The sequence below is a fragment of the Caloenas nicobarica genome, chromosome 24, assembly GCF_036013445.1.
Source record: "Caloenas nicobarica isolate bCalNic1 chromosome 24, bCalNic1.hap1, whole genome shotgun sequence".
Classification (NCBI taxonomy): Eukaryota; Metazoa; Chordata; class Aves; order Columbiformes; family Columbidae; genus Caloenas; species Caloenas nicobarica.
The window spans coordinates 4,073,852-4,100,645 of record NC_088268.1 but is presented as its reverse complement, the minus strand read 5'-3'; the positions used below and the strand labels follow the sequence as shown (position 1 = coordinate 4,100,645).

The following is a 26,794-nucleotide window of genomic DNA, read 5'->3' as shown; positions in this document are numbered from 1 at the left end:
ATCACTCAATGCCGGCTCATTTGACAAGCCGGCTTTTTGAGCGAGTTATAAAATACTTCCTTTATTCTGCAGTACTAGAATTGAAGCCCTTAAATCTTCCCTCTATGAAAGCAGATTGTCAAAAATTCTGACAAGAACGCAACCAGGGGACAGGGGCAGCACCGCGACACTATTGCAAATGTTGGAAATCAAGTTGCCACGTGCCGGGGTCTGGGGGCTCTGCGTACAGAGGAAGGAAGACAAAGATGCCAGCGTTCGAAATACGTCATTTCGCACAATGAACTCATCACAATTTTTGTTCCTGCAGTGAGAAGTTAAATCAGGTATTATATAAAAGCGAGCGACAGGTTTCTCCAGGAACAAGTGTTGCACGTGTTGGGGCGAACCCTTGGTTTTGCGGCCGAGGTCACTGCGCTACCAGAAGGTTCCACCCGGCGCCAACGCGTTTTTCCTCTCCAACCCCAATCCCTGCACTCCAGAACAAGCACCGCCAACAATGCACCTGCTCAAAAAGCTGCTTCGCTACAAGAAAAAAAAGGGCAGAATTCTGGAAGCAGAGTCCTCCCAGCCGGAACGGCCGCGCTCACGGTGCAAACCGCAGCAGCGCTCGCATTACTGGGCAGCGCCCACAGCGCCAAAGCCGGTTTCAAATGGGTTTTGCGATGCGGACGGCGCGGCTCCCAGCTCTCCGCTCATCTTGTCCCGACATCGTGCAAAAGAAGCAAGCGACAGTTCAGCGTTTGCATTTTCTTGCTTCCTACTAGTTGAAAACTACTTGACTAGTTTAATGTATTTGCACGGTTCCTGTAAACATTAGGAGAGCAAACTGCGTAACCGTTTTCAGTTAGTAACCTGAATATTTCTTTGCATTTCTTCAGAGCTAGAAAGAGCTCATCCACGCTACGGATCAGTAACACGAAATCAAACATCAAGCTCAACAAAATCAAGTTTTAGCACAAATATTAAATGTTCAAGTGGATTAATTAAAAACAAAACCCAACAACAAACTATGGTGAAGCAATTCAGCACAGAGCAGATTCAATATTTCCTTAAACAGGACAATTTATGGAGTGGAAACACAAAGCCCTTAATTCTAGTTGTATCACAGGTAATTCTCACAAAAGCTGCTCTTTTAAAACCAAACAAGCATTTCTCTGATACAAAATTGTTAAAAGCTCACACGTTACCATTGAAGTTAATGCCCAAGTGTACCGTTCTGGTGAAAAAAAAATACAACTGGCAGGTAAAATGTGATTGTATGAAACTTGATTGAATCTTGGCAATATCTTCAGAAGATTAAGATAAATTACGAGTTACTACAAACCCTAAACATGCTGCACTTCGGAGCCAACCAAACCAAAATGGGAGATTAGTTCACCCTCTTAAAAGTCCAGATTCCAGGAGGACATCAGGAAAATCCTCGCTGCTGAGGAGCAGGAACAGTCTGAAAGTACGGGCCAGCATAGAGGGACCAAAAGATTCAAAGCTTTATTTCTTTTTTCTTTTTTTTTTTTTTTAATAAATTTAACAGTAAAACAAAAAGTCACGAGCCTTCCCCTCCCCGAGCTGGTTTCCTCTTCACACACAAAAGCACACAAAACCAGAGGTCTCCAACCGAGAGAATCGAAACTGCTCTAAGTACAATGAGACATGATGAAGGAGGGAGTCTAAGTATGTCCATATTCAAGGTTAAAATAAGCAGATCAGGTATTTGTTGGTTTTGGGGTAGTTTTTTTTTGTTTTTAGCCAAACTGGAAAAAGAAATTTCCAGGCCCAGAAGCTGAAAAAGAAAAGGAAAGGTATTAGTGCTTTCAAAACGCAAAGACAATAGGGCTCGATGCCAAGCTAGTACTTAATTCAAACAAAAGCACTTGAACGCACAGGGGAGATGAGACGAGATCTTTGCTGTGGATTCCCGGCAGCTGATAATAAGGGTAGAAGAGGCAGATTTCCAAGGAGGGAGGTAAAGAGCCCGCAAAGCGTGCGCGACTTCTCAAAATGCACTTAAAGGCCTTCAGGAATGCAGGCTAACCCTGAGGAGTCACCCGCAGCAGCTCAGCGCTGAGCGAAGCGCTTCAGAAAAGTCAAACGCTCTCCTCGAACGCTTTGGGGAAAGTCGGTTGTCCCACCCAGTGATTTGCGTACTTACGTTTCCAAAGCAGAGCGGTGAACGCTTCCACCTACCTTCAAAACTGAAGCCACTTGGCCCGCCGAAGAAGGCCTTGAAGATATTATTTGCATCAAAGTCTACAGGGGAAGAAAAGGAAGTTGTGAGTTGAAGTGAAACAGCCCGTTGCGGTTTTCACAACTTAGAAATTTTCATTTAGTTCAGGGCCCATTTTACAAGTGGAGGAAAAGCTACAAACAGAGAGTCAAGGATAAAATCGCAACGTACCTCCCATGTTCAATCCATCCTCTTCCAGATCCTGCCCGCTGTCGTAACGGGCCTTCTTCTTGGGATCTGACAGGATGGTAAAGGCTTCACCAACCTCCTTAAATTTCTTCTCCTCCTCCTTCTGTACTTCTGCGCTCGCCCCGCTGTGTCGGTCTAGGAATACAAAAGCAAGAAAGCAGCTTTTAGTTTGCACCGTCAACGGAAAACGCTCCACATTCCCAACTACCGTCGCAGATTTCAATTTGTGGGGTTCGAAATGCTATTTGCCCAGAAATTCCCTCTCTCGTTTTTGTTTCTGCCTGTGAGTGACGGCTGCGCAGGGCACGTGCATGGAGCAAGGGGGTCAAAACAACGATATATGCTCTAAAAACGGCCGTTTGTGGGTACCTGGATGGTGCATTAGTGCTCTTTTCCTGTAAGCCTTCTTGATCTCATCTTCAGAGGCATTTTTGTCAACCCCGAGGATTTTATAGTAGTCTTTCCGTTTGCTCTTTTTCAGTTCCACCTGCGCGTTCTTCAGAAGCTGCTTGTGTTCTAGAAAGAAGTGCAACCACAAGGACTGAGGTTACTCTCTCTGTTTCATTGCAGGCTACTAAAAAAAGCAAGACGACAGTTAAGAACGAGAAGCATGACCAGATATTCTGAACCTGGCGTGTCGCTTCAGCTACAAGCTGAATTTTGTTCTCAGCATTCCGTGCTGGGAGAGAAACCAGATTCTGAGACAGGAAATTTCAGAGCACTCCTGAGGACTTTTCCAGTGTTGTCTTGCTGGGGTAAAAGGTTGCAAGTCAGAGCATATTGTGGGGAAAGGAAAAAAAAAAGCAAACAAAAGCAACAACAACAAAAGAATTGTCAGTTAAGGGAAACTTATGCACACAACAAGAATGCCGATATGCTCACCTTTCGTTTTTTCTGTCTGATAAACCTTTTCATAGTCTCTTACAGCATCTTCATATTGTTCTGTGTCCATGTAGCTGTGGAAAGAAACACCAGTGGCCAAAGTGTAATTCACAGGAAATGTCAAAAGGGGATTCAGGCACAAGATTTCTGGATGGATGTGAATTAAGGAAAAGATGTGCACAGGGCCGCAAAAAGAGCAACCATGAGAAGAAACCCCAAAGGGTCACTGGAGGCTCAGACACCTGCTATTTGTGGGAAATCCTGGCACGGGAGCCTGTCCTTGGGGCTCCAAGTGGAGGCCACAATCTCATTTGGCAGCACCAGTTCTACTTTAACGATCTGATAACAACTTTATCCAGCTGCAGGGACTGATCCCAGCCAGCAGGATTCCAAGGAAGCTGGTGCAGATTCACACACCAGCGACGGTGCTTAGAAGTGACAATCTTGGCACCTTGGAGGGACATGAGCCCGTCATTAGCATTTCAGCCTTACTCATGTGTTAACTACTTACTGTAATTAAGCAATTATTCAGATGGAGCTTGAGAATATCACCAAGGGTTGTAAATTAAAATGAATGCGCCAGAGGCTGTAATAATGGCTTTGGTTCATCTATAAGCCAGGGGTTGGACTAGATGACCTTTGAGGGTCCCTTCCAACCTGAATTATTCTACAATTCTGTGACATGGAATAAAGTCAGGACCCATTAAGCCAGAACCCTTTATTCAGTTAAGCTTCAGATTTGTTATCCCTGTCACCCAGTGCTGTAGGGGGGAATTTCCCACCCACAAAGCTGCTCAGAGTGTCCACGAGGAAGGTCCGCTTACCATTGTGCCCTCCTCAAGTACGCTTTGATATACGTGTCGTCCAGTTTCACCGCGTTCGTGCAGTCATCTATTGCTTCTTCAAGTTTCCTAAGCTACAAAGACAAGTTACATGAATCTCAGTCAGAGAACAAATTCTGCTAAGCAGCGTTATGATTTTAGGCAACGGAAAGGTGTAAAGAATCTTGGAAAAATCTCACTGTTTTCTGTCTAGGGAATTTTTTCCATTCCCCCCAAAACACAGAGCTTTTGTTCCTCAGGGGAAAAAAAGTTAGAAGCTTGGCTAGTGAAATGGTAGAACTACACGGTGCACCTCTATGGAATGCACTTGGAAACAAGGGTCTTCCTGAGAATGATCTGCAAACAAAGTTATTCTATGTCCAAAATAATTCCCAGACAGGAAAATAAACTTTTTTTTAAAGCATTGTTTGTTTTCAGACCCAAACAGCCATGTAAAATACCCATTGCTGCTGCCTCTGGCTCATCCCATTTCCCAGGTTTTGAGAGCAGCCTCTGCCTCTTGACAAAGTCGGGGTGTTGAAAAGCCGAGCAGGCACCAACACACAGAGACAGCTGAGGAGGGAACGCGTCTGGAGACAACGCGGGCTGGAAACTGGAAGCACGATCGCATGACTCTTTCTCTGCATCGTGCACAACTAAAACACAACAGCAAACTTGGAAAAAGTGTCCAGGGTTTTTAAATTAGGTCATATTTTTTTTTAGATCAAAACTCAAAGACAGATAATCTACAAGAAGAATGAGGTAAGAAATGATATGTCCTCATTACCGGGAAGGAAACAAATAAAGATGCCTTTCTGCTGATTCAGATAAGGCCAAACTACATTCCTCCTCTCCCTCCCACACTGCGCAGCGCAAATATTTCAGTTTTGTTTCTTCAGGAGTTGACTCTGTTGGCTGTTTGGAACCGATCCAATCATTGTGCAAGTACAAAAACCTGAAACGTCGCCTGCAGCACTGGGGAGATCCAGCTGCCCCAGCAGCCACATCAGCCTGTGCTTTTCAGAGCAATTAGCCTTTTATAAACTCTGCAGTGAGAGAGATAAAAGATCAGCTGCCTGGTGACCACTCCTTACCTTTGAATTAACCGTCCCCCGGTTGCAGTAGAGTTTGGCATTTGTTTTTATGTTATTTGGATCTATTCCTAGTGCCTCTGTGTATAGTTCATGTGCTAATTTGTAGTTTCCTTCTTTGAAGGCTTTATTCCCATCTTCTTTCTTTGCTTTAAGTGCTTTGGCATTCTGAAAGGAAACATATGCTGGGTAAGGACATTAGGTAAGCGGTTCAGGGGTACCAAGCACCTTATTTTGCTGGGTGAGGGTCCTCAAACAACCGATATAATTTAGTTTCAGACACCATCGCAGGATACAAAAGTCCCAGCCTTGCTACAGCAGCTGAAAGGAGCCGTAAGCTCCTTGCTTTTCCCCCAAGAAAAGTGCCAGGGAACAGCTAGTGCCAGTTCCAGGCATCCTCCACAGGAACAAGGGTTGCCTAATGTTTAAGATAAGAACATGACAGTGAAGTAAACTTATAGATTAAAAAAAAAAAAAAAAAAGGAATGGGACCTCACTTTTTGAGAGCTTATACAAGTAAAGAGATTTAAAAAGTCAATCAAAGAACTACAACAGAGTAGAAATGAGGGAAGAAGTAATGTGAGAAGAACAGTGTTTTAAATGCAAGTCAACCTGGAGGCACTAATATTGAATCTGAAAGTCAGACATTCTTTTAGAATTGATAGACTCAGTTTTATTGTTCCTATATCTAAGCAAGGAACAATGAAGAGCAAAAGGGAGGCAGTCTTCAAAGTAATTTTTCAGTCCCATTCCCAGTATCCCCAGCTTACACGGCAGGCGAGACATGCTTTCTCGTGATCCGGAGCCATTCTGAGTGCCTGCACAAAGAATTGCACGGCCTTCTCAATACAGTCCTCGTAATAAAGGCAGAGACCACGGACATACAGAGCGTCTGCGTTTGTTGAGTCCATTCGTAAGATGTCACTGTAACAGATATAATTCAAAAAAGGAAATGTTTCCCTATTCCAATTTCCTTCTGGTCTCCAGAAGCATTCTTCCTCCACTGAGATATTTAGTTATTTTATCAAGTCCATGGTCCAGATGTGCAAAAAGTACAAGAACTTGCTCAAGCGAGACTGCGGGTTATAAACTGAGTCTAAATACAGTTTCCCAGTAAGATTCATGCAGTCTTCCTCACCACCAGTTGCATTAAGGACTCTCTTTATATTCCCTTATTCATTTTGGGTTGTGGAAACAAGCAGCTGTTATTCAGACTCTAGACCATGAGACGCTCACCTTGCTACAGATTGTGCTTCTGGGTAGCGACCCAATAACGCTAAACATTCAGCCTTGAGGATTTTGAATCGGTGACAAGCAGGAGCAAACTCCAAAGCGCGATCCATGCAAAATACAACCTGGTGTGAGAGGAAACACAAATGTGAGCAAAGCAAATAGCCAAAGGCCTCGTTTGAAAGGCCGCGCCATTGTCACACTTGAGATTTCATATCTGCCTTCAAAGAGGAGGATAAATGTGCAGGCACCTGTTTCCTCTGCTGCTGCAGACATATTTCTTCAGAAAATTTCCCTCATGTGCAAGTTTTTTGTGTTGTCTTTTAAAGGGCTTTGTGTACCAAAGTCTGTGGCACCTATGTTACTATGATACAGCACTACACAGAAGATTCCAGGGACACTTGTAGAAGGTCCAACCCTTTAACTCTTCTGAAATTGTAGGCCCTAAAGAAAAAGCCAAGGAAGACAATCCTGCCCCTGTTTTCTGCATTATAAAGACATGCGGGAAGGACAGAAATTCAACAGAGTGAGACAGTTTGGACTGGACAAAACACAAAAAATACAGTGTAGGGCCTGATCGTCCACTGCTCTGACTGCCATGAGCTAATGGGTCTCGTCCATCTCTGCCTTGCTGGTGGGGACATCTGCACGAGAACAGGGTCATTGTTCCGCCAAGGTTCATCTGCTTCCCTGGCCCGTGACATCACGATCACCCGCTGAGCAAGCGCTGTACTCCAGACTGAGAAGCCAAGGGCTTTGGGGCGAGGAAGGAGCCAGAGCAGCTCTCCAGAAACAAAGCTGACATTTCATTCAAGCCTCCCCGGTGAAGTGAGATGGGAGGAGTGAAGGGACAGATGCAAAAAGCCCAGAACACGCTACCCAGGCAGGGTAATTCCTACACTTGAAATCCTGACTGACCATCCACCCCATCTAATTTTCACAACCAGGGGATACAAAGCTGGGATTTACCCTTCCAAAAATCTTGAGTTTATACCTACGAGCATGGACAATCTCCTTTCTGGGCCAAACTTGGGCCTTACATGCACCCACTGAACAGAAACAGTTGCATGAGAAGCATTTGGTGCCTTCCAGATTTCATGCTGTCACTTCTCGTTACATCAGGTCAGTACCAGCTGCATCCCCCGACAGGCTTGGGAAGAAAGATTTGGAAACAGTGACGGAGAACGCCCCACGCAGATCTGCATTCCTCCTTCAATGACCCTCACTATAATAATACTATCAGACAAACTGCCTTTTTTTTTTATTAAAGACTTGAGGAAGAAGAATCCTGGATATGCATTTTAGGAGCAAAGCGTGATTGAACGCTGCTGACAAAATCCATATCAAACAGCACATTCGTGGTTCCACTCACCCTGCACAGCAAAGAGCAATAGAGGATATTCAGCCTGAGACACTCGCCCTCTCAATTTTCCATTCGTTCAGTGCTAAGAGAGCGGGAGCTCTGCCATCTTCACACTTAGTACACTTCACAAGACAGCCCTGCTCCCACAGTATGTTGTGCAGCACCTCCCATTAGCGCCCAGCTCATGTTAGGCGGGGAATTAGGCACGCATCTGGTTGAACCGGCCGGGTGAAGTACGTCCGTTCATAACGCTACAGGAAACAATGAAGTTAATCTCACCTTCCTGAAATCCCGCTTCTCAAAATCCACTTCAGCTATTTTTTCATATTCAAGCACAGTACTGGCGTTCTTCAGCTGAAAGACAGAACACAGCAAGCGTCGCAGGACAGTCGCTGCTCTCAAACAGCGTCAAGCAGCATTTAAGCAGCCAACCCCTAAAATGTCAGAGCAAAAACTACTGCAGATCATGAAACAGTAATGCAGATGCCATCAATATTTTTGCCAGCATTAAAATCAGTTTGAAATCGAGTGACCTAACTGGTAGCCCAGGAAAATGTCCCCCTGTGAATGAGATACGAAAGTGGAAGCAGCCATCTACATGTTGCATCCCTCATTTCCAAGCTCCCTTACCACTATTCACCATTTCTCCTCTGGAGCGCTGGGTGAAAAACGAGCTTAGTCTCAGACTTTTCTGCTCAAAAACCTGGCAGTCTACTGAAAAACAGACATAGAGACTTTGAGAGCGTCTCATTTTTTCCCATTATCTCACATACAAACAGGTATTACTAACGATGACTGTGATTCCACCCTGCAAATTCAAAGCGAGTTCCTTTTGGCAGCCTCAGCTACTGGGAATATTTAAATTTTAATCAGCTCTTACCTCTTGCTGCGCCTGGGTATTCTTATGATCCAGTTCTAGAACTCGCTGAAAGCAGCGGCTGGCAGCCATGGCATTCCCTAGGGAAAGGTGGCACTTCCCTTCCCGTAAATGGCCCTGAGAAGACAGGTAAAAGGGAGCTGTAAGAGCTGCAACAGGTGGAGACGAGGGTATTTAGACATGAATAACAATTATGACGTTTTCCACGTACCCTGACAAATCTGTCATCCAATCTGACAGACTGCTGAGCGTCACCAAGGGCTTCTCGAAATCTCCCCAACATCATGAGTGTCGCAGCTCTGTTACCGTAATAACTGGCATTATTAGGACAGGTATCTGGAGAAGATGTAAAAGCACTCACTGTTAGTGTAATGCAAGCAACTATACAACTTGTAGAACATATTAAAAAGCCATGGTTGGACTAGAAAAAAAAAAAAAAATCACATTCCCTCTCAATTTAAAATCTGTCACCTGAGGGGCTTAAGATGACGCATGATGGTCGAACAGCTGTTTTGAGTCGCAAGTCATAAAGCTATTGCTCCCCGCACTATACACGAGAATAACCTTATAGAGAACAAAAGTTTGGGGTGTTCAGTCTGCTGCTGAGCCTGCATTAGAGGGGAGGCTGGATTGGTTTCATCTTCAGAATATCTTGGCTGGAGGAGAAACAAAGAACCACTGCAATCCCCCACGTTGGCACTGCCTTGCATTATCAATCTGCTGAAATTGTGCAAGGTAATCAAAGTTTTCATCCAGCGTGTGCTGTTAGAAACCCTGCTGGTGTATTTTAAATCAATAACCAGCTTTGATTTTTAAACACTGCATTCAGCAAATATTATTACCACCTTTTCTCACCTATGGCTTTTGTGTAATAGTTGTACGCTTCGTTGTAATCTTTCTTGGCATAGTATGCGTTTCCTTGCTCCTTGAATGATTCTGCTTCCCTGAAAGGAAGGAAAACACCACATGTTAAGAGGAACTGAGCATCAGAAAAGATTCTGACCGTGACCAGGCACTTGATCCCCCAGCAATCACAGTATAACTCTTCAGTGCTCCAAAATGCTTGTAGCTGGTTGCTGTGAGACTCCCTCTGTGTATGCTGTCCATGAGAAAACATCGCACCTCATCTCCTGCTGGATCTCAGATCCTTCATCGCTTCACCAGGGGCCACAGACAGGGGTACTCTGAGATATTACCTACCCAGATAGTACAGGAATTCACACCAAAGCCATCTTTGAGCACCCTCTCTTCAGTCCCAGATGCATTTGCTGCTTAGTCCGGCAAAATTCACTATGTGGTTAATCAAACCAGCCTGTTGGTGAGCGCCGCAGCACCTCAGCAGTCGGAGCCACGGAACAGAGCGCTGTCTATCTTCCGAGCAGTCCCACATACTTAAGAAACAGAGCCAGGAACAATTTCTACGTTCAAAAGACAGCTAAATCGAGGAGAACTAAGGGTGCAAGCCTCAAGAAGAAGCTTGGCACTGCCTTGGCAACAGGTCTAGAAATAGTCCTCACACCCAGGAGCAGGCATTTGCAGAGACAGTTTAGGATGTTTAAAAAGACACAACATATGGTTTAAAGCAGCATCCCTTAAACTCTTGAAAGCAAAGTTTCCCCTGAAGAAAATTAAACCTTTCTCTCTCTTCTCCCATCTACCTTCACCATTTTAGATACGTAGTCTGAGAGGCAACTTGTACCGTAGTGATGAAGTTTGATTCAGCTTCACTTCATTAAATTCAGTGATTTAATCCACTTGCCTCGCCTCCTAGACTGTTTAACATGTAAAAGCGATGAGGCCAACTCAAAACCAGCATCACCCCGCTCTAAGATACAGCACTCAAGACTTGCATTGTGCTTCTGGGACTTCACTGCTGCAGCCGGAGCAACAGACACTGTCTGTCCACTCTCCAAAGCACTTGCACAACCAGAACTCTGGCCCCCAGACAAAGACAAATTCTAACCACCCGAACAAAGACCAGCTCAGGCTCCATCCTCCATGTCCCACCAGCGACATCTACGAGCCCCAGCTACTCTTTCCTTCAACAACTCGCAATTTTCTGCTGGAGCAGCCTGGCCGCGGGGATCTGACCGCATCACAGGCGGTACGGTTGAAATTGGTTATTACGGGTCGTCGTGCTCCTCTTGGGTGATGGCCAACCGCTCTGAACGGAGCATTTGCTGAAGCAGAAGCCAAGGAAGCTAAAATAGCTCGTGACGCCCCGGTCTGCCAGAGCGGAGCTGCACTTGTGGGCTCAAACGTGGGTCAGTTCCAGGCTGCACTGAAACGTTGGGCTTCAGCATTTTCTGGAGAGAAGGATCTAGAAGTGAAGGTGTCTCTTTGCGCCACTTGCTGCAGAGAAGCTATTTACAGGGAAACTCGTGGTAAAAAAAAAAAAGGAGCAAACCAAATAAGAGAACACAAGGCTAGAGAGTGAAGAGTCACAGGACTTTTTACACAGAAATATCTCCATCCAACTCCAGAGCAAGCACGAGCTCTTCGACTGCTCTCAGGGCTGAGGAGCTTTATTTCTCTATCTGGCAACGCTACTGGAACACTCAAAGGCCTGAGTCAGAGCCAGTCTTCAGGCTACCAGGTACTATAAACAGAGATAACCTTTCGCTTTAAAAATATAGGTTCGTCTATCGCAGAAAGTATAATGCAAATGATCCACATCCATATTTCCATACAATTTTACAGAATTCTCAAAAATTAGATGCAGCTTTGGGCAGGTTACAGGACTGGGTTTCACCCAGAGGAAGCAAAGATTTTTGTCTTTCATGAATCACATTGTTAATAACCTAACGGGATAGAAGTTGAGAGTCTTCACTGAAAGCTGTAGCTACAACACATTCAAAGAGTGGGAAAAGGGCTCTTACTAGAGAGGACGTACTGTTAGAAAGTACCGTAGTGAGATGCTTCTTTCATAGAATCATTTTGGCTGGAAAAGCCCCTCAAGATCATGGAGTCCAACCATTCCCCACCCCTGGCACTGCCCCATGTCCCTGAGAACCTCATGTCCGTCTGTCCAACCCCTCCAGGGATGGTGACTCCAGCACTGCCCTGAGCAGCCTGTTCCAATGCCCCACAGCCCTTTGGGGAAGAAATTGTTCCCAAGATCCAACCTCAACCTCCCCTGGTGCAACTTGAGGCCGTTTCCTCTGCTCCTGGCGCTTGTTCCTGGGGAGCAGAGCCCGACCCCCCGGCTCCAAGCTCCTTTCACGCAGTTCAGAGAGTGATAAGTAAATAAAATAAAAAACCACAAGGAAGACTGCTGACTAACCCTGAGTTCTAGCAAGGTGCCAAATCCAAGACCTGATTTGGTACGAGTTGACCACGACTTTGTATGTTTATTTTGGAAGGACCCCGGTGAAGGAGAGCAATGTTCCACAAGCCTACTAGAAAAAGAACAAAGGGAATTGTGTTGAAACAAGTTCACATGTTTTGAGCCTCGTTCGGGCTTCCATTGGCCATTCCCACACAACTGCCTCATGCAAAGGGTTGTTTTCAGGGAACCAGCCCAGTTTTGCCAGCTGGTAAAACAATAGACACAGGGAACTGCCACGGGCTCCTCACTTTCATTTTTAACTTTTGCTGTCGGCAATGGACAAGATGCTGTAACTCCACTGGAGTAAAAAAATGGGAAGAACACACCAGCACGCTGGCGTGTTTATTTGGAATAAGATGAATAAGTAAAGGGGTGGCAAAGAAACGGGTCAGCGCACGCACCCCGCTGCCTTGGAAGGATCCGTCACGGCTCCCAGGCTCAGTTCATCCCAGCTGCACTTCCAGAAAATTATGAATTCGGCTGTTTGAGATGGGAAAGTGCCGTATCTCCTCCTCCCCAGGCTTCCCACCAGGATGGGGCCAACCCTGAGCAGCAGCGCAGCATCACTCCGCACTCCTCCTTCTCGAGGGCCAAAAGACCCCAAAATTATTATATGCCTGTTGGACAGACCTGTATCACAAGCAGCAGGACTCATACTTCGCATGGTTAAAAACGTGTCCAAACACAACCACATTTTCTTGAATATCACAGCTCAAACATTCAAAATACTGTAGAAAAACTAATAAATTCTGTACTTCTGGAATCTCGGCAGTAAGTAGTTTAAATAAAACTTTATTCTCTTGGTTCGCTAATCATAAATGGGAAAGAAAGTCATGGATCCTATTAAAGTTCCTTCCCTCTGCTGAATAGTCTAAAGAAAAGGACGAACAGTATTAATGGCAGAAGTCACCTCTCTAAGCCACCATGGTAACCTGCTTGGCATAACAGTCCCCAAATCACAAGTCTTTTAGCAATTTTACCTGTCGTGTTATGAGAAAGCACTAATGTCTAATAGATACTGTAGAGGGTTGGGTGCCAGAAACCCCGTCTGCCAACAAACTGCTGGGAAGAGCTGGGAAAAGCAGAGAAAGAAAACAGACACATAGCAAAACCAACTTTCACAAAGCACCAGTACCCTGAAATGTTGGAGAAAACATGCAAACACAAAAACGACTGTTTTCTACTCTTTATATTGGTCCATTTTCCTTTTAAGCATTTACTTTAACACAGATTGATATATCGACAAGTCCCAGTGCCTCGGATAACATTAGAAGAAAGGAAGCGCGCAGGTATTTCTATCGCTCACGTGGCTTTAAAGATTGTGAAAGAAAAAGCAAATTGCCTCCAAAGCACGAAGGCAAAGACAGTTGCTGGAAATGCAAGACTTGTGGTCTGAGATCCTAGACACAGAACAGAAGCATCTCCCCACAGTTGTGCTCCACTGACATAGAAAGCACACAGAGAAAACAGCTCTTGTTTACCACGGTCTCTGGCTATAACAAGAAAAAAAAAAATGCAGATCTCCTGATATCACTGGTAATTGTTTCAATCCAAACAGATGCTGCAGCCTGAATGAGCTCATTCTGCATCTCGCACTGATGTAGGCTGCATTCCCCACTTGCTACTTTTGAAACCGAAGAAGAATCGTGCTTTGCTAAAAATACGATCCGGGCTGAATGGATCCCTTTGTGAGGGGAGATTGGGGTCTTCTCAGGGCCTCTCCACGCTGGACGCAGAAGACGGGGAAGAGTTGCACCAGGGATGTCGGGAAGAGGCTTTTCTTTCATTGCGTGTGTGCGGCCCAGGCGCACAGGGAAGGGACTGTTTGGAGGAACTCTCTCCCTGCGAGCTAATAATTTTAGTTTTTCTCTTTTATGACATTTGTCAGGATCCCTAATGCTTCAAGTGCTCTGGCCTCTGTCACATGAGAGGATCTGCCACCAATACAAGCAGCAGCTGGGTGTTCTGCTGCTCCCCTCCCAGCCCAGGGATGCGGTACAAGGAGCTCCCTGCCCGCATGGTGGGAGCAGGAACTATCACAAAGCTCCATCTGTTCCCCACGGAACGCTCAGCCGCTGCTCCATCCCTCTGTTCCCCACGGAACGCTCAGCCCCTGCTCCATCCCTCTGTTCCCCACGGAACGCTCAGCCCCTGCTCCATCCCTCTGTTCCCCACGGAACGCTCAGCCCCTGCTCCATCCCTCTGTTCCCCACGGAACGCTCAGCCCCTGCTCCATCCCTCTGTTCCCCACGGAACGCTCAGCCCCTGCTCCATCCCTCTGCTCCCCACGGAACGCTCAGCCCGTTCCATCCCTCTGCTCCCCACGGAACGCTCAGCCCGTTCCATCCCTCTGCTCCCCACGGAACGCTCAGCCCGTTCCATCCCTCTGTTCCCCACGGAACGCTCAGCCCGTTCCATCCCTCTGCTCCCCACGGAACGCTCAGCCCCTGCTCCATCCCTCTGCTCCCCACGGAACGCTCAGCCCGTTCCATCCCTCTGCTCCCCACGGAACGCTCAGCCCCTGCTCCATCCCTCTGCTCCCCATGGAACGCTCAGCCCCTGCTCCATCCCTCTGCTCCCCATGGAACGCTCAGCCCCTGTCAAATCCCTCTGTTCCCTGTGGAACACTCAGCCCATTCCATCCCTCTGCTCCCCACGGAACGCTCAGCCCCTGCTCCATCCCAGAACAGCCGAGCTGTGAGGAGCTGCCATCCCGCACACTGCTGACACAATCCCACGTTTGCCTAAAAACTTCTGCCTCCTCCTCCTCGGAGCTTCCACACGCTGCCCCCGCTCCAGCGCCGATCCTGGTTTTCACCCCTCCTACTCCAGCTCCTAACCAGATATACACACCTCGTTACCTAAATCATCAAAAAACTTGTGGGATCTGCACAAACGGCAGCTCCGAGGTCCAGGGGTGGGGGCACAGATGCTGTGCGCACAGGGACACACGCTCAAAGCAATATTGCTCTTAGGGAACAGACCGCCTGAGCTTACCCAGCGACAGAAATTCAGCATTAAAGCAGGTGGCGGACTTGCTCTCTCGACCCTCACTCCTACTTCATTTCCTGCCTCAATTACGAAACAGGGACAAAAAAAAGAAAAAGAAAAGAAATCTAGGATTTAAAGAAGGCTCCAAAATCCAGTCCTGGCCAAGCAATCGTTTTTTGGGATGCTCTGACAAAAAGAACACACCTGCCTTTACTAAGCAATTCTTGCAGAGGCTTTTTCTTTAACAGATACGGTGCCTTTATCCAGCATTTTTTTTTTTTTTGGTTGAAATCCAGTCTAGATTCTCAGCTGTCAGATGTTACTCAGCTGCTTGGGTAAAATAAGTTTGGTGATCTCAATACAGTTTACAGCAGGCAGATGTCTAGAGCTTAAAATTAGCCATCGTATTTGCCACTGGACATACTGTACCCTCCCCTCCTTTCTTCCAGGACTGGAAGAGAAGTCAAACACTACGCGGGTCACAGAGCTAAACAGGGTGTCACTTCTCCATACGCTTTAGAAACCCTTCCTCCAGGTTGGGTTTTACACTCTGCGAGGGAATAAATCTCTATATATGTTGGTAGGGTTTGTGTTTTCTGGCTCTGGAGCAAAAAAGAACATAAAATCATATATAACATATACTGTGACCATCCTCTGCAGCCAGGCAGTATTGCCTGACCCTCTTGTTGGCCAAAAAGGCCACCAGCATCCAGGCTGGTACCAGCACTGGTGTGGCCAGCAGGCCCAGGGCAGCGACCGTCCCTCTGCTGGGCACTGGGGAGGCCAAACCGCAAATCCCGGGGGCAGTTTTGGGCCCCTCACGCCAAGAAAGCCCTTGAGGTGCTGGAGCGAGTTGAGAAAAGGGGACGGAGCTGGGGAAGGGGCTGGAGCACAAGTGTGATGGGAGCAGCTGAGGGACCTGGGGTGTTCAGCGAGGAAACAGCCTCAAGTTGCGCCAGGGGAGGTGGAGGTTGGATCTTGGGAACAATTTCTTCCCCAAAGGGCTGTGGGGCATTGGAACAGGCTGCCCAGGGCAGTGCTGGAGTCACCATCCCTGGAGGGGTTGGACAGATGGAAATGAGGTTCTCAGGGATATGGGGCAGTGCCAGGGGCAGGGGAACGGTTGGACTGGGTGATCTTGAGGGGCTGTTCCAACCAAAATGATTCTGTGATTCTACTACAGAAGAGACGGACACAGAGCAGCACAGAAACCCACTCCCTGCACATCAGCACCCCCCATCGAACAGGCAGCGGGGTTACCGCCAGCTGCAAGAGAGGAACAAACGTGACATTTACTCACAGCATGCCCCGAACCAGAGAAACAGTGAGTCTGCACATGCAAGCATCTGCACGGATAGTCTAAAGACTCTGCAACTGAAATATAAAAGCAAAAGTCTGCCACAAGAGCAGAGAACAGCAACATAATCGACATTTAATACAGAAGGCACACAAAACCCCCACGCTGTCCTCCATACACGCCCCAGAACATTCCCAGTACCTGTGGGCAAACGCAAACATGGAAGAGTGAAAGCCACAAGAACCAAAATACGCCACAAGAAAACAAAGAAACAAACCTGACCTCTCCCTGCAGCTGTAAGCACAAACAGCCCGACGAGCCCCGACATTTAATTGTGCAGTTGGGTAACACACGTCAGTCGCAGAGCTCAGTATTAACCTGATTCATAACGATGGCGCGATCATTTCTGGCAGGGTCACGTCATCACTGTCATGAAAACCCACAGAAGGCTCTAGAACCAGCCCAAGACTGTTTTTTTTGCCACAGAGGCCTAAATTAAGCCAGCTGTAAGAATTACATGGTAAAACAACCATCTACAAGATAGTTCGCCCTAGAAATGGACATTTTGTATTAAAGAAAAAGGCTGGAATTGTGGGTACTGACCATCTTATCATACTGTATAAAGTGACAACCTAATTCAGAGCATTCAAATCCTCTCTAAATATATGGGAGAGCAAACAACTACGCAAGAAGCTTCTGCTGTCCTTGTATTATCACAAGATCATAAAGTAATTACATACTAGTAAAACAGGCTGAATTTCCAGCCTGGGAAACTCAAGTGCCCATTTGCAAGCAGAACAGGAATAGTAGAACGTTCTTCGCGTGCTCCTACAGCTGATGAATCCCCTCCCCACAGAACTCCCTGCGAAATCAGCCAAGAAATGACATTTATTCAGGAGGAGCCTGACCAAGATACAACTAATTTCATGCAAAACAGCAGCGGAAAGATTCTTGCTACTCACCAACACCTGAAAACCTCCGGGCAACATCTGTCAAACTAATGAGTGACCCGAAGTCAGGCAAGGTCTGAAACCTTCTTGACTTCTGCACAATTTCCTTTGTGTGGCACATTACTAAGGTTAACGATGATTTCCTACTGAGGCATCAACAATCTGAAGTCTGCAGCAAAAACACTATAAAAACAACAGTCCGGGCAGATCATTTTATAATGATATTTTCTGGATGATTTGAGATACTTATTTTTAAGAGGATTCCGCATCCTCCAGTGCTGAAGAATGAGGAGAAAGATCCAGCCTCACGCAGGCACATCAGACCGGCCCTAGAACTGCCAGGAAGATGACAAGGAAATTCTCCCTGGCAAAGCTCCAGCGATCCCAAGCTCGCTGACCAGCCGGGCAAAGGGAAAACACTGTCCCCATGGGTTAGAAACCTTTCGAATTAATTTAAGAAAAAAAATAAAATAAAGTGACTTTTTTGGGGGGTGGTCTGGCCCCTGCTCATCAGCTGCTTCCCAGCAGAACTGGCATGAGCAGCACCACTGCCCAGCAGATAAAATTAACGCAATTACATCAACCTTTTTCCATAAGGACCCCCCCAATTTATGCTGCAGACGACGATAATTATCCTGTGACCACACTCTATTCCTGTCCCTTGAACAAGCTGTGAGCGAGCCGTTCGGCATGTTTTCAGCTGTTTCTGTGCATTAGTTACAATCGTTCCCAAATACAGATCTCCGCTTTTGCTAATTTCCTCATTTTTATTAAGCCACAGAGAACAGAATCATGCATTCAGACAAAGGTGAGTCTGCAAGCAAAGCATCGGTATCCTGTCATATTGTAATTCCTAAACAGAAGTACAGAACACAGAAACCCTTGGTGCTGACTTATAGCAACTGTTCAGAAAAGATTTTCACTTATTTTTGCTGGGGTTTTTTTTTTTAACAGAAGCTAGCACGGACACATCACAAAGGCTGCGCTAAAGCAGATTCACGTGTAAGGCTGTGCTCTTTAATGCAGAGTGTCTGCACAGCCCTTACATGGTTCAAGGTCTTTTACAATGATTAACATCTAGTTAAGCCTCTGACTACTCTCCCTAATCAGTGACCACCACCCTAATTTACTTTAGATCAATAAGCCACAGAACTTAAGCAATTTATGTAAACCAGGAAGGGCCAAAAGAGACAAGAGGACCCCAAAGAAGGGGTAAAAGAAAGGCATGAGTTTATCAGGCCGGCACTTTCTGAGCAACCAAAAAGAATAACTGGAAGTAGAAGAATCATCTACCCACGCATTTCTCTATTAGCAAGATAGAGGAGTAATATCCCCCACATCACCAAAAAGAGAACCATTGTGAAAGTATCTAATAAAAGCCCTTCATGGTAATAACCAGAAATGATGGCACTGGACTTATGACACTGATAAAAACCCAGATCACGTCTGTTCTTCCCAGCTGAGCCTTCCCCTCGGGGCAGAGTGAGGATCCAGCATCAAGCACTGTCCACACATTCTTCTACTTCTGCACCTGCTCAGCCTCTCTCAAGATCATCCTATTCCTGCCTGGTTTCCTGCGCCCATCGCTCCTGCGGTAGAACTTGGGAAGGAGGAACAAAGGGCCACGCCAGAGGCCACCACCAGAAGCCGACGGTGCCTTCAGCGTGGTTTTTACATCTGGATATTTTTAACGTTTCAAACGCCAGATTTATTTAGCCCAGGGGAAGGAATGACTTAGCCATCAACAGGGCTTTCCCAACTTTCTAAGACATGTAATTTGTCAGGTACTCTACGCATAACGAGGTGTCTCTTCAGCAACACCTAATTTAACTCCTTAGAATGACATCACCAGGAAGGCAGATCCTTGAGCCTTTAATTTCTGACAGTAAACAAGCAGCACAAAACACCTCAGGCCATGAATATTATTTTGAAAATACCATTCCTCAGAGGCCACTCTCAGTTTTGTTTCCTCCTTTTAATTCCATCCACCGAATAATTTTCTAGAGCAATTGCCTCACCTTCTACAGAAATAGTTCTCTCCTCCCCAGCTCCCCAGGCAATAACAACCGCCAGCGTTAGATGCTGCAGAACCAGCGGAGTCTCCCAGAATTGGACCTTCCCATCTCACCGCCCGCAGAGTCCGCACTGCTCAGCTGCTGCTGGGAACCTGCTCACTCGCTCTTGAGAAGAAAATCTGCAAGAAAGGTCGGGATTCCCACCACCCCCCCCGCCTCAGACAACACTATTCCCTGGGCAAAGTGCACCAGGCCACTTTAGAAATAAAGTAGTTACTGAAATGTGAAGAAGCTCTTTAACTACAATAACATTTTCAGAGCATGACTCTGCCCAAAGGGATGCTGGCAACTGATGTTGTTCCCCCGTATCCGCAGCAAGGCAGGGCAAAAAGTAAAAATTGCTGCGCGCAGATTTCAAATGGGAACAGAGAGAAGGGAACTGGGGATGATGAAGCAGCAAAGAGGACTCAGACCTCGGGGTCTGACGCTTCTGTTTAACCCCACTGTTCAATCCTTCCCTCCTCGTCCTCAGCGACGGCAGAAAATTCTCTTCAGAAACCAGCCTCGAGACAGAAAGGGCGTTATTTCTATTTCTAGGACACCCAAAGCGGAGGCTCCGCGACAGGGCGCGCGTTCCAATCCTGCTGCACGGGGATGCCGTGAGATTTCACACGGGACACGCAGCCCAGACACAGCCCAAAATAAAAACATCACCCGGCTGCACCCACAGCCCGGGCTGGGGCCGCCGGGCAGGGCGGGGAGCGCTCCCGGGAGCTCCGGCTGGGCCCCACCCGGAGGGAAAAGGCCTTTCCCGGGGCTCCGCGGTCCCGGCCGGGGCTGTGGGTGCAGCCGGTGCCGCTGCCCCCGCGGAGGAGGCCGGAGGGGCCCGGGGCCGGTTAAGCACCTGCGGCTCCCCCGCCCCGAGGCCTCCGGACCTGCCGCCCCGGCCTCTCCCTCTCCCCGCAGCCCAGGGCCGCCCCCGGCTCCTCTGCCCAGGGAACCCGGCCCGCCCGCCGGGACACCGGCCGCCCCATCCCCTGCCCGGCGGGGCGATGCCGGCCGGCGGCAGCAGCTCTACCTCCGCGTCTCCTCCTCGTTCTCGGGCTCGCCGGCTCCCTCGGGCGCCGCCATGATCACATCGCACTCGGGCGCCGCCGCCATCTTACCGCCGGGCCGGGCTGAGGGGCGGGCGGCGGGGCGGGGCGCGCGCGGCGCCGGAAGGGGCGGGGCTTCCGCTGACAGCGCCGGCGAGAGCGGCGCTTGGGCGGGGCGGGGTCCGCCCACTATGGGGAGGCCGGGAAGGGCACCGTGCAGCCGGCGGAGGCACCGGGCACCGAGCACCGAGCAGGAGCACCGCGGCGGGGCCTCGCCTCGCCTCTTCTCCCCTCTCACCCGCCGTCGCCGCAGTCTGGGGTTCCCGGCAGGCTCTGGTCCGCCCGCCCGCAGGGGGGCGCTGTGAGCCCGCCGGGTCTCGCCCCGCCCCTTCCGCCGCGCGCCTTCCGCCGCGCAGCTGAGGCCCCGGCGGCGCCTCGGCCCGGCCGCTGCGCTGCCCCGGGCGGCCCCGCGGGCTCCTCCGCCTCGCTGCTCAGGGCCGGTAGCTGCGGGCTGGGCCTCCGCTGTCCCCGCCCGGGCCGTGTGGGCCCGCAGGCCTCCGGCGCCAGCCGCGCTGCGATCCCCGCAGCGGCCGCGGGTGAGGCGGCATGGGGAAGAGCTGCAAGGTGGTTGTGTGCGGCCAGGCCTCCGTCGGGAAAACGTCCATCCTGGAGCAGCTGCTGTACGGGAACCATGTGGTTGGTGAGTTGGGGGTGGGCAGCCCCGGGGAGCAGGAGCTGAGGATGGACCCGGAGACCCCGAAAAATGCGGTGGGGGAGGAGGAAAGACTGGATGATCCTGAGAGTTGAGAGTGTTTTCCACAAAAATGATTCAATGAAAGAAGCTTCTCACTACGGTACTTTCTAACAGTACGTCCTCTCTAGTTAGAGCCCTTTTCCCACTCTTTGAGTGTGTTGTAGCTACAGCTTTCAGTGAAGACACTCAACTTCTATCCCGTTAGGTTATTAACAATGTGATTCATGAAAGACAAAAATCTTTGCTTCCTCTGGGTGAAACCCAGTCCTGTAACCTGCCCAAAGCTGCATCTAATTTTTGAGAATTCTGTAAAATTGTATGGAAATATGGATGTGGATCATTTGCATTATACTTTCTGCGATAGACGAACCTATATTTTTAAAGCGAAAGGTTATCTCTGTTTATAGTACCTGGTAGCCTGAAGACTGGCTCTGACTCAGGCCTTTGAGTGTTCCAGTAGTGTTGCCAGATAGAGAAATAAAGCTCCTCAGCCCCGAGAGCAGTTGAACAGCTCGTGCTTGCTCTGGAGTTGGATGGAGATATTTCTGTGTAAAAAGTCCTGCGACTCTTCACTCTCTAGCCTTGTGTTCTCTTATTTGGTTTGCTCCTTTTTTTTTTTTACCACGAGTTTCCCTGTAAATAGCTTCTCTGCAGCAAGTGGCGCAAAGAGGGGGCAAAACCGAGTCCTGTAATGTGTCCAAAGCTGCATCTAATTTTTGAGAATAAAGGCATACAGAAACATGGAAGTGGATCATTTGCAGTATACTTTCTGCGATAGATGAACTTAAATTTTTAGAGTGAAAGGTTATCTTTGTGTTTATAGTACCTGGTAGCCTGAAGACTGTGCTGCCTCAGTTTGTGTTGTGCTCCCTGGCCACGGTCCCCATGTGTTCCTTGCATCTCTGGCAGGCTCCGAGATGATCGAGACACAGGAGGACATTTATGTGGGCTCCATCGAGACGGATCGAGGGGTGCGCGAGCAGGTGCGCTTCTACGACACACGGGGCCTGCGGGACAGCGTGGAGCTCCCCAAGCACTGCTTCTCCTGCACGGATGGCTACGTGCTGGTCTACAGCACGGACAGCAAGGAGTCCTTCAAGCGCGTGGAGCTCCTCAAGAAGGAGATTGACAAGTCCAAAGACAAGAAAGAGGTGAGTACCCCAGAGGAAAGCAGCTGTAGAGTGGGACCTGCTTCCCTTGTTCAAGTTCTCACCTAGAGAGTTTTCTCTAGGTGGTCATGAGATGGTGACAGGGGTCCCTGTTTTCTAAGACTCTCAGTTGTAACCAGCTACTGTCCTGGGATATGTTCTACGCGTGCAAACGTTCAAAAGGCTCCTCCACTTCGGGGCTGGTTTGAGACACACGAACACAAACAGGAGAAGAAGCTGCTAGAAGGGAGCACTGGGAGATGTCGTGTTTTAAAAAGTCTTAGTGTAGAGTGGGAATCAGCTGCAGGACTGGGCCAGGCATAGAGGGTCTGGCAGAGCCAGGCTGCACCGTTCAGCTCTGCATTGGGTCCCTTCAGGGATTCTTCTCACCTTTTTGTTTTGAACAGGTCACCATCGTGGTTTTGGGGAACAAGTGTGACCTGCAGGAGCAGCGCCGGGTGGACCACGACGCAGCCCAGCACTGGGCCAAAGGCGAGAAGGTGAAGCTGTGGGAGGTGTCGGTGGCCGACCGGCGCACGCTGATCGAGCCCTTCATCTACCTGGCTAGTAAGATGACGCAGCCGCAAAGCAAGTCTGCTTTTCCCCTGAGTCGCAAGAACAAGGGCAGCGGATCCATGGACGGCTGAGCCTTGTTTTCCCTTCCGTTGCCACCTTCTCTCCCTCACCTCCCCACTTCCCTTGCACATACCTCCTGCTGAGCCCATTTGGTGTCACCAAGCTGATGGGAAGGGTGACACAAGGAACGGGCGTCCTGGGGACGGTTTTTGAGCACGAGAGAGGTGACCTATCTCTCTGCACTGGCACAGGGACGGCTCTTTTCCACCGCCCAGCCCCTGCAGACGTTGGAGGTGCTCCAGGAAAGCCAGGACTTGCCCAGGGCCGTCCCTCTGCGCTGCGGGCACGGGCTGGCACAGGCACAGCAAGGGGCTCGCCAGCAGGTGGGGATCAGCTCCAGGGCTGAGCGCAGCCAGGCCAGAGGAAACAATTCCCTCTCTCTTTGTGCTGGCTCTCAGAACCACCACAAGACAAGGGGAAGGTGTCCCAGTTCTGCCCAGCAAAACATGTTCCCTTCAGCTAGTCTGGATCTAGGAAAAAAAAAAAAAGTGGCAAGAAAGCTCTGGCTTGTTTATACTTGTTCCTTTTATTTACTGAGTAACACAATAAAGCGATGAGATTTGATTATCAAAATATTTTCCTTTTTTTTTCCCCAACAGTTATAGTACATCAAAAAAATATACAATGAACATTACAGGAGGGGTACTGGCCAAGTCCCTAGAGTCTTTATTCCATTTTTGTGGGTTTTTTTGTTGTGTTTTTTTTTTTTTTTCTGAATCAAACTGTTCACATCACTCCAAGGTTATTTACAGGGGGCACACATTATTGAGCGCTACGGACTACGCCCTACTACCTAGTACAGCATCTGCTAATCAAAGGCAGTAAATGCTTTGGAGAGCACAGGAGCGGAGGGTGCGGTAGAGGGAGTGTGTTCTTACGCAGCTTTTTGCGGTATTATTGTTATTCGAAGGAATGGCTTTCAAGGGGTTAAAGTGCCAAGTGTAGGAGTGTATCAATACCCCACTGGTGGGGGGGCGACAGGAGCAGCCGCTGCTGGCTCCAGCATAGGCGTTGTAGAACAAAAATGCAGGGGAACGACCCACCAGTGCCGAGGACTGGAGCGCGGCTGCTCCCTGCGCTCCTGAGCACATTGCGGGAGGGGACACGTTGCAGGAGGGGACACGCTGCCCGTCTCTGCTGTGGCCAGGGCTGGAAGGTGATGGGTGAGGTGACCTGGGGAAGAGCAGAGTGGGATGAGGAGCGGGAGGGCTGGGGTTGGGCAGCTTGGCACCGTGAGGCTGCGGGAGCTGCGTCCCTCCCGTGGGACATGTCCAGGCTGCACGTGTCCCCTGGGACCATCTCCCTGTCCCTGCCACAGCCATTGCTGCTAGGAGCCTTCCTTCCTTCGCCTGCTCTGAGCCACATCTCCCACCACCGTAAGACCTTTCGGTTGTCTCTACCTCCAGCCTTCCACACACGCTCGCTCCTCCCCACTCCCTGGGGTGGAGAGGAGATGAATCCGCACCCAGGGGCTCCCTTGCAGTCCTGTCCTCAGTGACAGGAGCACGGCAGTGTCACCACTGCCCTCCAGCCGCGGGCATGTGGCCCTGCGCTGTGCCGCTCCCTCTGCGCAGGTTTCCTGCCCTCGCCTGAGGCTCCAGCCCTGGGAAGCAGCAGCGTTTCAGCCATGTGAGTTACCTGTTGGCCGGTTCCCATCGCCAGGAGCCTGTCCTGAATGTCGGTGGAGCACGCTGGGCAAAAATCCTCCTGAAATCCAGGCGTTGCTTCTGGCCAAGACGTCAGATGAGTGTGTGTGTGGCTTCCCAGGGGCTGGGAGGGCAGGTGGGTCACAGCCGAGGTCTCTGCGCCAGCACCCTGGGCCAGGGGACGGGAAGGGAATCGTCTGCACAGAGCTCAGTGTTGCGCTGGGTTTTTTTTTTTTTCTGCTCCGACCACCACTCCTGCATGAGCACCAAAATAAAACGCAGATGGCAAATGCGGCGGGCGAGCTGCTCCTCCTGGATTGCATAGATCGGGGTGGGGGGCCGTCACTCCAGCGGAAGGTCCATTTGGGTTGCGGCTTTCCTGCATATTTCTATTTACAGCAGCGCGCTGGGAACCTGGAGCGCCGTGGTTACAGTTTTCAGACCAGGTCATCGCTGGGCTTGCTGAGCACAGTGAAAAGCAGAGCTATGGCATCAGGGTCCCTCCGGAGCCCGGCTTTCCGCAGGCTACGACGGGAACGTGGCAGGAAGAGCACCGGCCATGGGCTGCGGGTGCCACCTGCTCCTTTGTACCTGATTGTCCGGGCTGCTGGGGACACCTTTGTTTTTGGGAATCGTTAACTCCCTGGAAGCTCCTAACGAGGACGGGGTTGGATGGCCAAGCATTGCCTTTCACCGGAGAACCAAGAGTGCTTTAGGGACATTCGCTCAGCCTCACAGCATCTCCCGGGAGGCAGGGACAGGGCTGCGGGACGGAGGCGCCGAGCACAGCGTCACCGCCTCGGGGAGCCCGTCTCTGGTGGTGTGTGCTTTGGGGGGCCAGGGCAGGGGCAGTGTGCTTTCAGAGGGAGGAGGCGCCAGCCCTGGGCTTCAGCTATTGCTCTCGGAGTGAAGATACGGTCAGGGTGCCCGTCGCCCGCCGCCGCGGGGGCTCTTTGGCTGGTGGGACGTAGAGGGTTTTGGGGCACAGGGGGCAAAGAAACCCCCAGCCAGCACAGACACAGGCACAGCCAGCCTGGTGTGAGAGGGGAACTGCCACGTTTCTGCTTGTGCTGGGGCCGTTTCTCCCAGTTAGAGCTGGGCTGAGACTCCGCTGGCAGCTCCTTTCCCGCTGGGCTGGCAGGGACCGGCCAGAGGATGCTCCTTCCCCCAGGGAGCAGCTGGCAGCTCTTCTTCCAGCCTGATAACCGGGAGGGTGATAAACAAGGAACCAGCCGGCCAAGGGCAAGCAGTCCCTGGCCACGAGATGGTCCTGGTGACAGGGGCACCACCCCTTTCCCATGCACCACGCAGCCGTGTGACGGGCTCCTCTGCCGAGCGCGGGGCTGCCACGGGTGCAAGGAGCAGCGGGGATGCACGGCGGGGCTCTGCCGAGGTATCTCACTCCAGCAGGAGCACTCTTGAAGTGGAGGAAAAGCCGGGGTTGATGTCTACGACTATGGTTTCCCACCAGCCAGAAGAGCAGCCTGCCTGGGCACATCGCCCCGCGGCACAGCCCGGTCGCGGCAAACGGACCCTCGGCGGGCAAGCGGCTCTAGTAGGGGGCGAAGACGATGGGGCCTGGCGTGGTGCGGACGTGGGCTGGCGGCGTTCGGAAAAGCGCTGGTCCGAGGATGGGGGCTTGGAAGAGGGTGGTGGCGGCAGCTGGTCTCAGGGCGAGAGGGCCGGGCATGGCGCAAACGGCGGCCGCGGTCAGCGGGCTCGGTAGGAAACGGGTGGCCAGGGTTTTGGTGAGATGCTTCTGCAAAGCCAGTTTGGACTGTGGGGAGGGAGGAGGAGACACCGTGAGACACACGCTCCATCTCACAGCCCTGGTCCCTCGGCACACAGGGACACCCTACTGGTGACAACCTCCCCAGGGAGGTCCCCAACCCCATCAGCCAGCCCTGGCTTTTGCAATTCCCCACAGAGGTGCTTTCCTCTGGTGCCCTGGGATGAGTTTTGCTGCCAAACTCTCCGCTAAGCTACACATCTCTGCAAGCAAACACCTAGGCTTGGTTTAACTGAGCTGCGCCAGCCCTCAGCACCCAACTGTCACAACCCTCCTGCTCAGAAATGGCCAAACAGGTGGAAGAATCACAAACGCTGCTGCCAGAGGACAGGCAATTATTCCTGTGCTTTCTTTCCCACAAATAAAGACTCAAAACTCTCACCACTCCGGCCGCCCTCCCCAAGGGGAGCAGGTTAGATCTGACCACAGGAACCGAGGTCTTAAGAAAAGCAGCCCCCGTATCTCTGAT

The 26,794-nt window shown here is 49.9% G+C and overlaps 3 protein-coding genes across 7 annotated transcripts in view; 1 reads left to right on the top strand and 2 right to left on the bottom strand.

Moving 5' to 3' along the window:
- Positions 1-1,465: 1,465 nt before the first annotated feature.
- Positions 1,466-20,463, bottom strand: DNAJC7 (DnaJ heat shock protein family (Hsp40) member C7). Its single transcript, XM_065651417.1, has 14 exons — positions 20,337-20,463; positions 9,533-9,621; positions 8,889-9,013; positions 8,681-8,794; positions 8,080-8,154; positions 6,444-6,562; positions 5,978-6,131; positions 5,211-5,375; positions 4,120-4,211; positions 3,296-3,369; positions 2,783-2,929; positions 2,396-2,548; positions 2,185-2,247; positions 1,466-1,780 (listed from the first exon to the last, which is right to left on the bottom strand). The coding sequence occupies exons 1-14, from the start codon at positions 20,417-20,419 to the stop codon at positions 1,743-1,745; spliced, it is 1,491 nt and encodes a 496-aa protein (XP_065507489.1). The 5' UTR covers positions 20,420-20,463; the 3' UTR covers positions 1,466-1,742.
- Positions 20,436-23,465, top strand: NKIRAS2 (NFKB inhibitor interacting Ras like 2). Of its 2 annotated transcripts, XM_065651427.1 has the most exons (4): positions 20,436-21,052; positions 22,016-22,093; positions 22,191-22,257; positions 22,662-22,844. In XM_065651427.1, exons 1-4 carry the CDS (start codon positions 20,959-20,961, stop codon positions 22,756-22,758), a joined length of 336 nt encoding a protein of 111 aa, XP_065507499.1. In that variant the 5' UTR covers positions 20,436-20,958; the 3' UTR covers positions 22,759-22,844. The 2 variants fall into 2 exon arrangements, with proteins under 2 accessions (XP_065507499.1, XP_065507498.1); XM_065651426.1 differs by having other exon boundaries at positions 22,016-22,257; positions 22,662-23,465.
- ZNF385C (zinc finger protein 385C) overlaps positions 23,415-26,794 on the bottom strand; it is a 51,875-nt gene continuing 48,495 nt past the window's right edge. For all 4 annotated transcript variants that reach the window (XM_065651391.1, XM_065651392.1, XM_065651393.1 and 1 more), the window contains one exon: positions 23,415-26,313. In XM_065651391.1, coding sequence (XP_065507463.1) covers positions 26,089-26,313 — 225 coding nt within the window. In that variant the 3' untranslated portion in view covers positions 23,415-26,088. The remainder of the gene's footprint in view (positions 26,314-26,794) is intronic.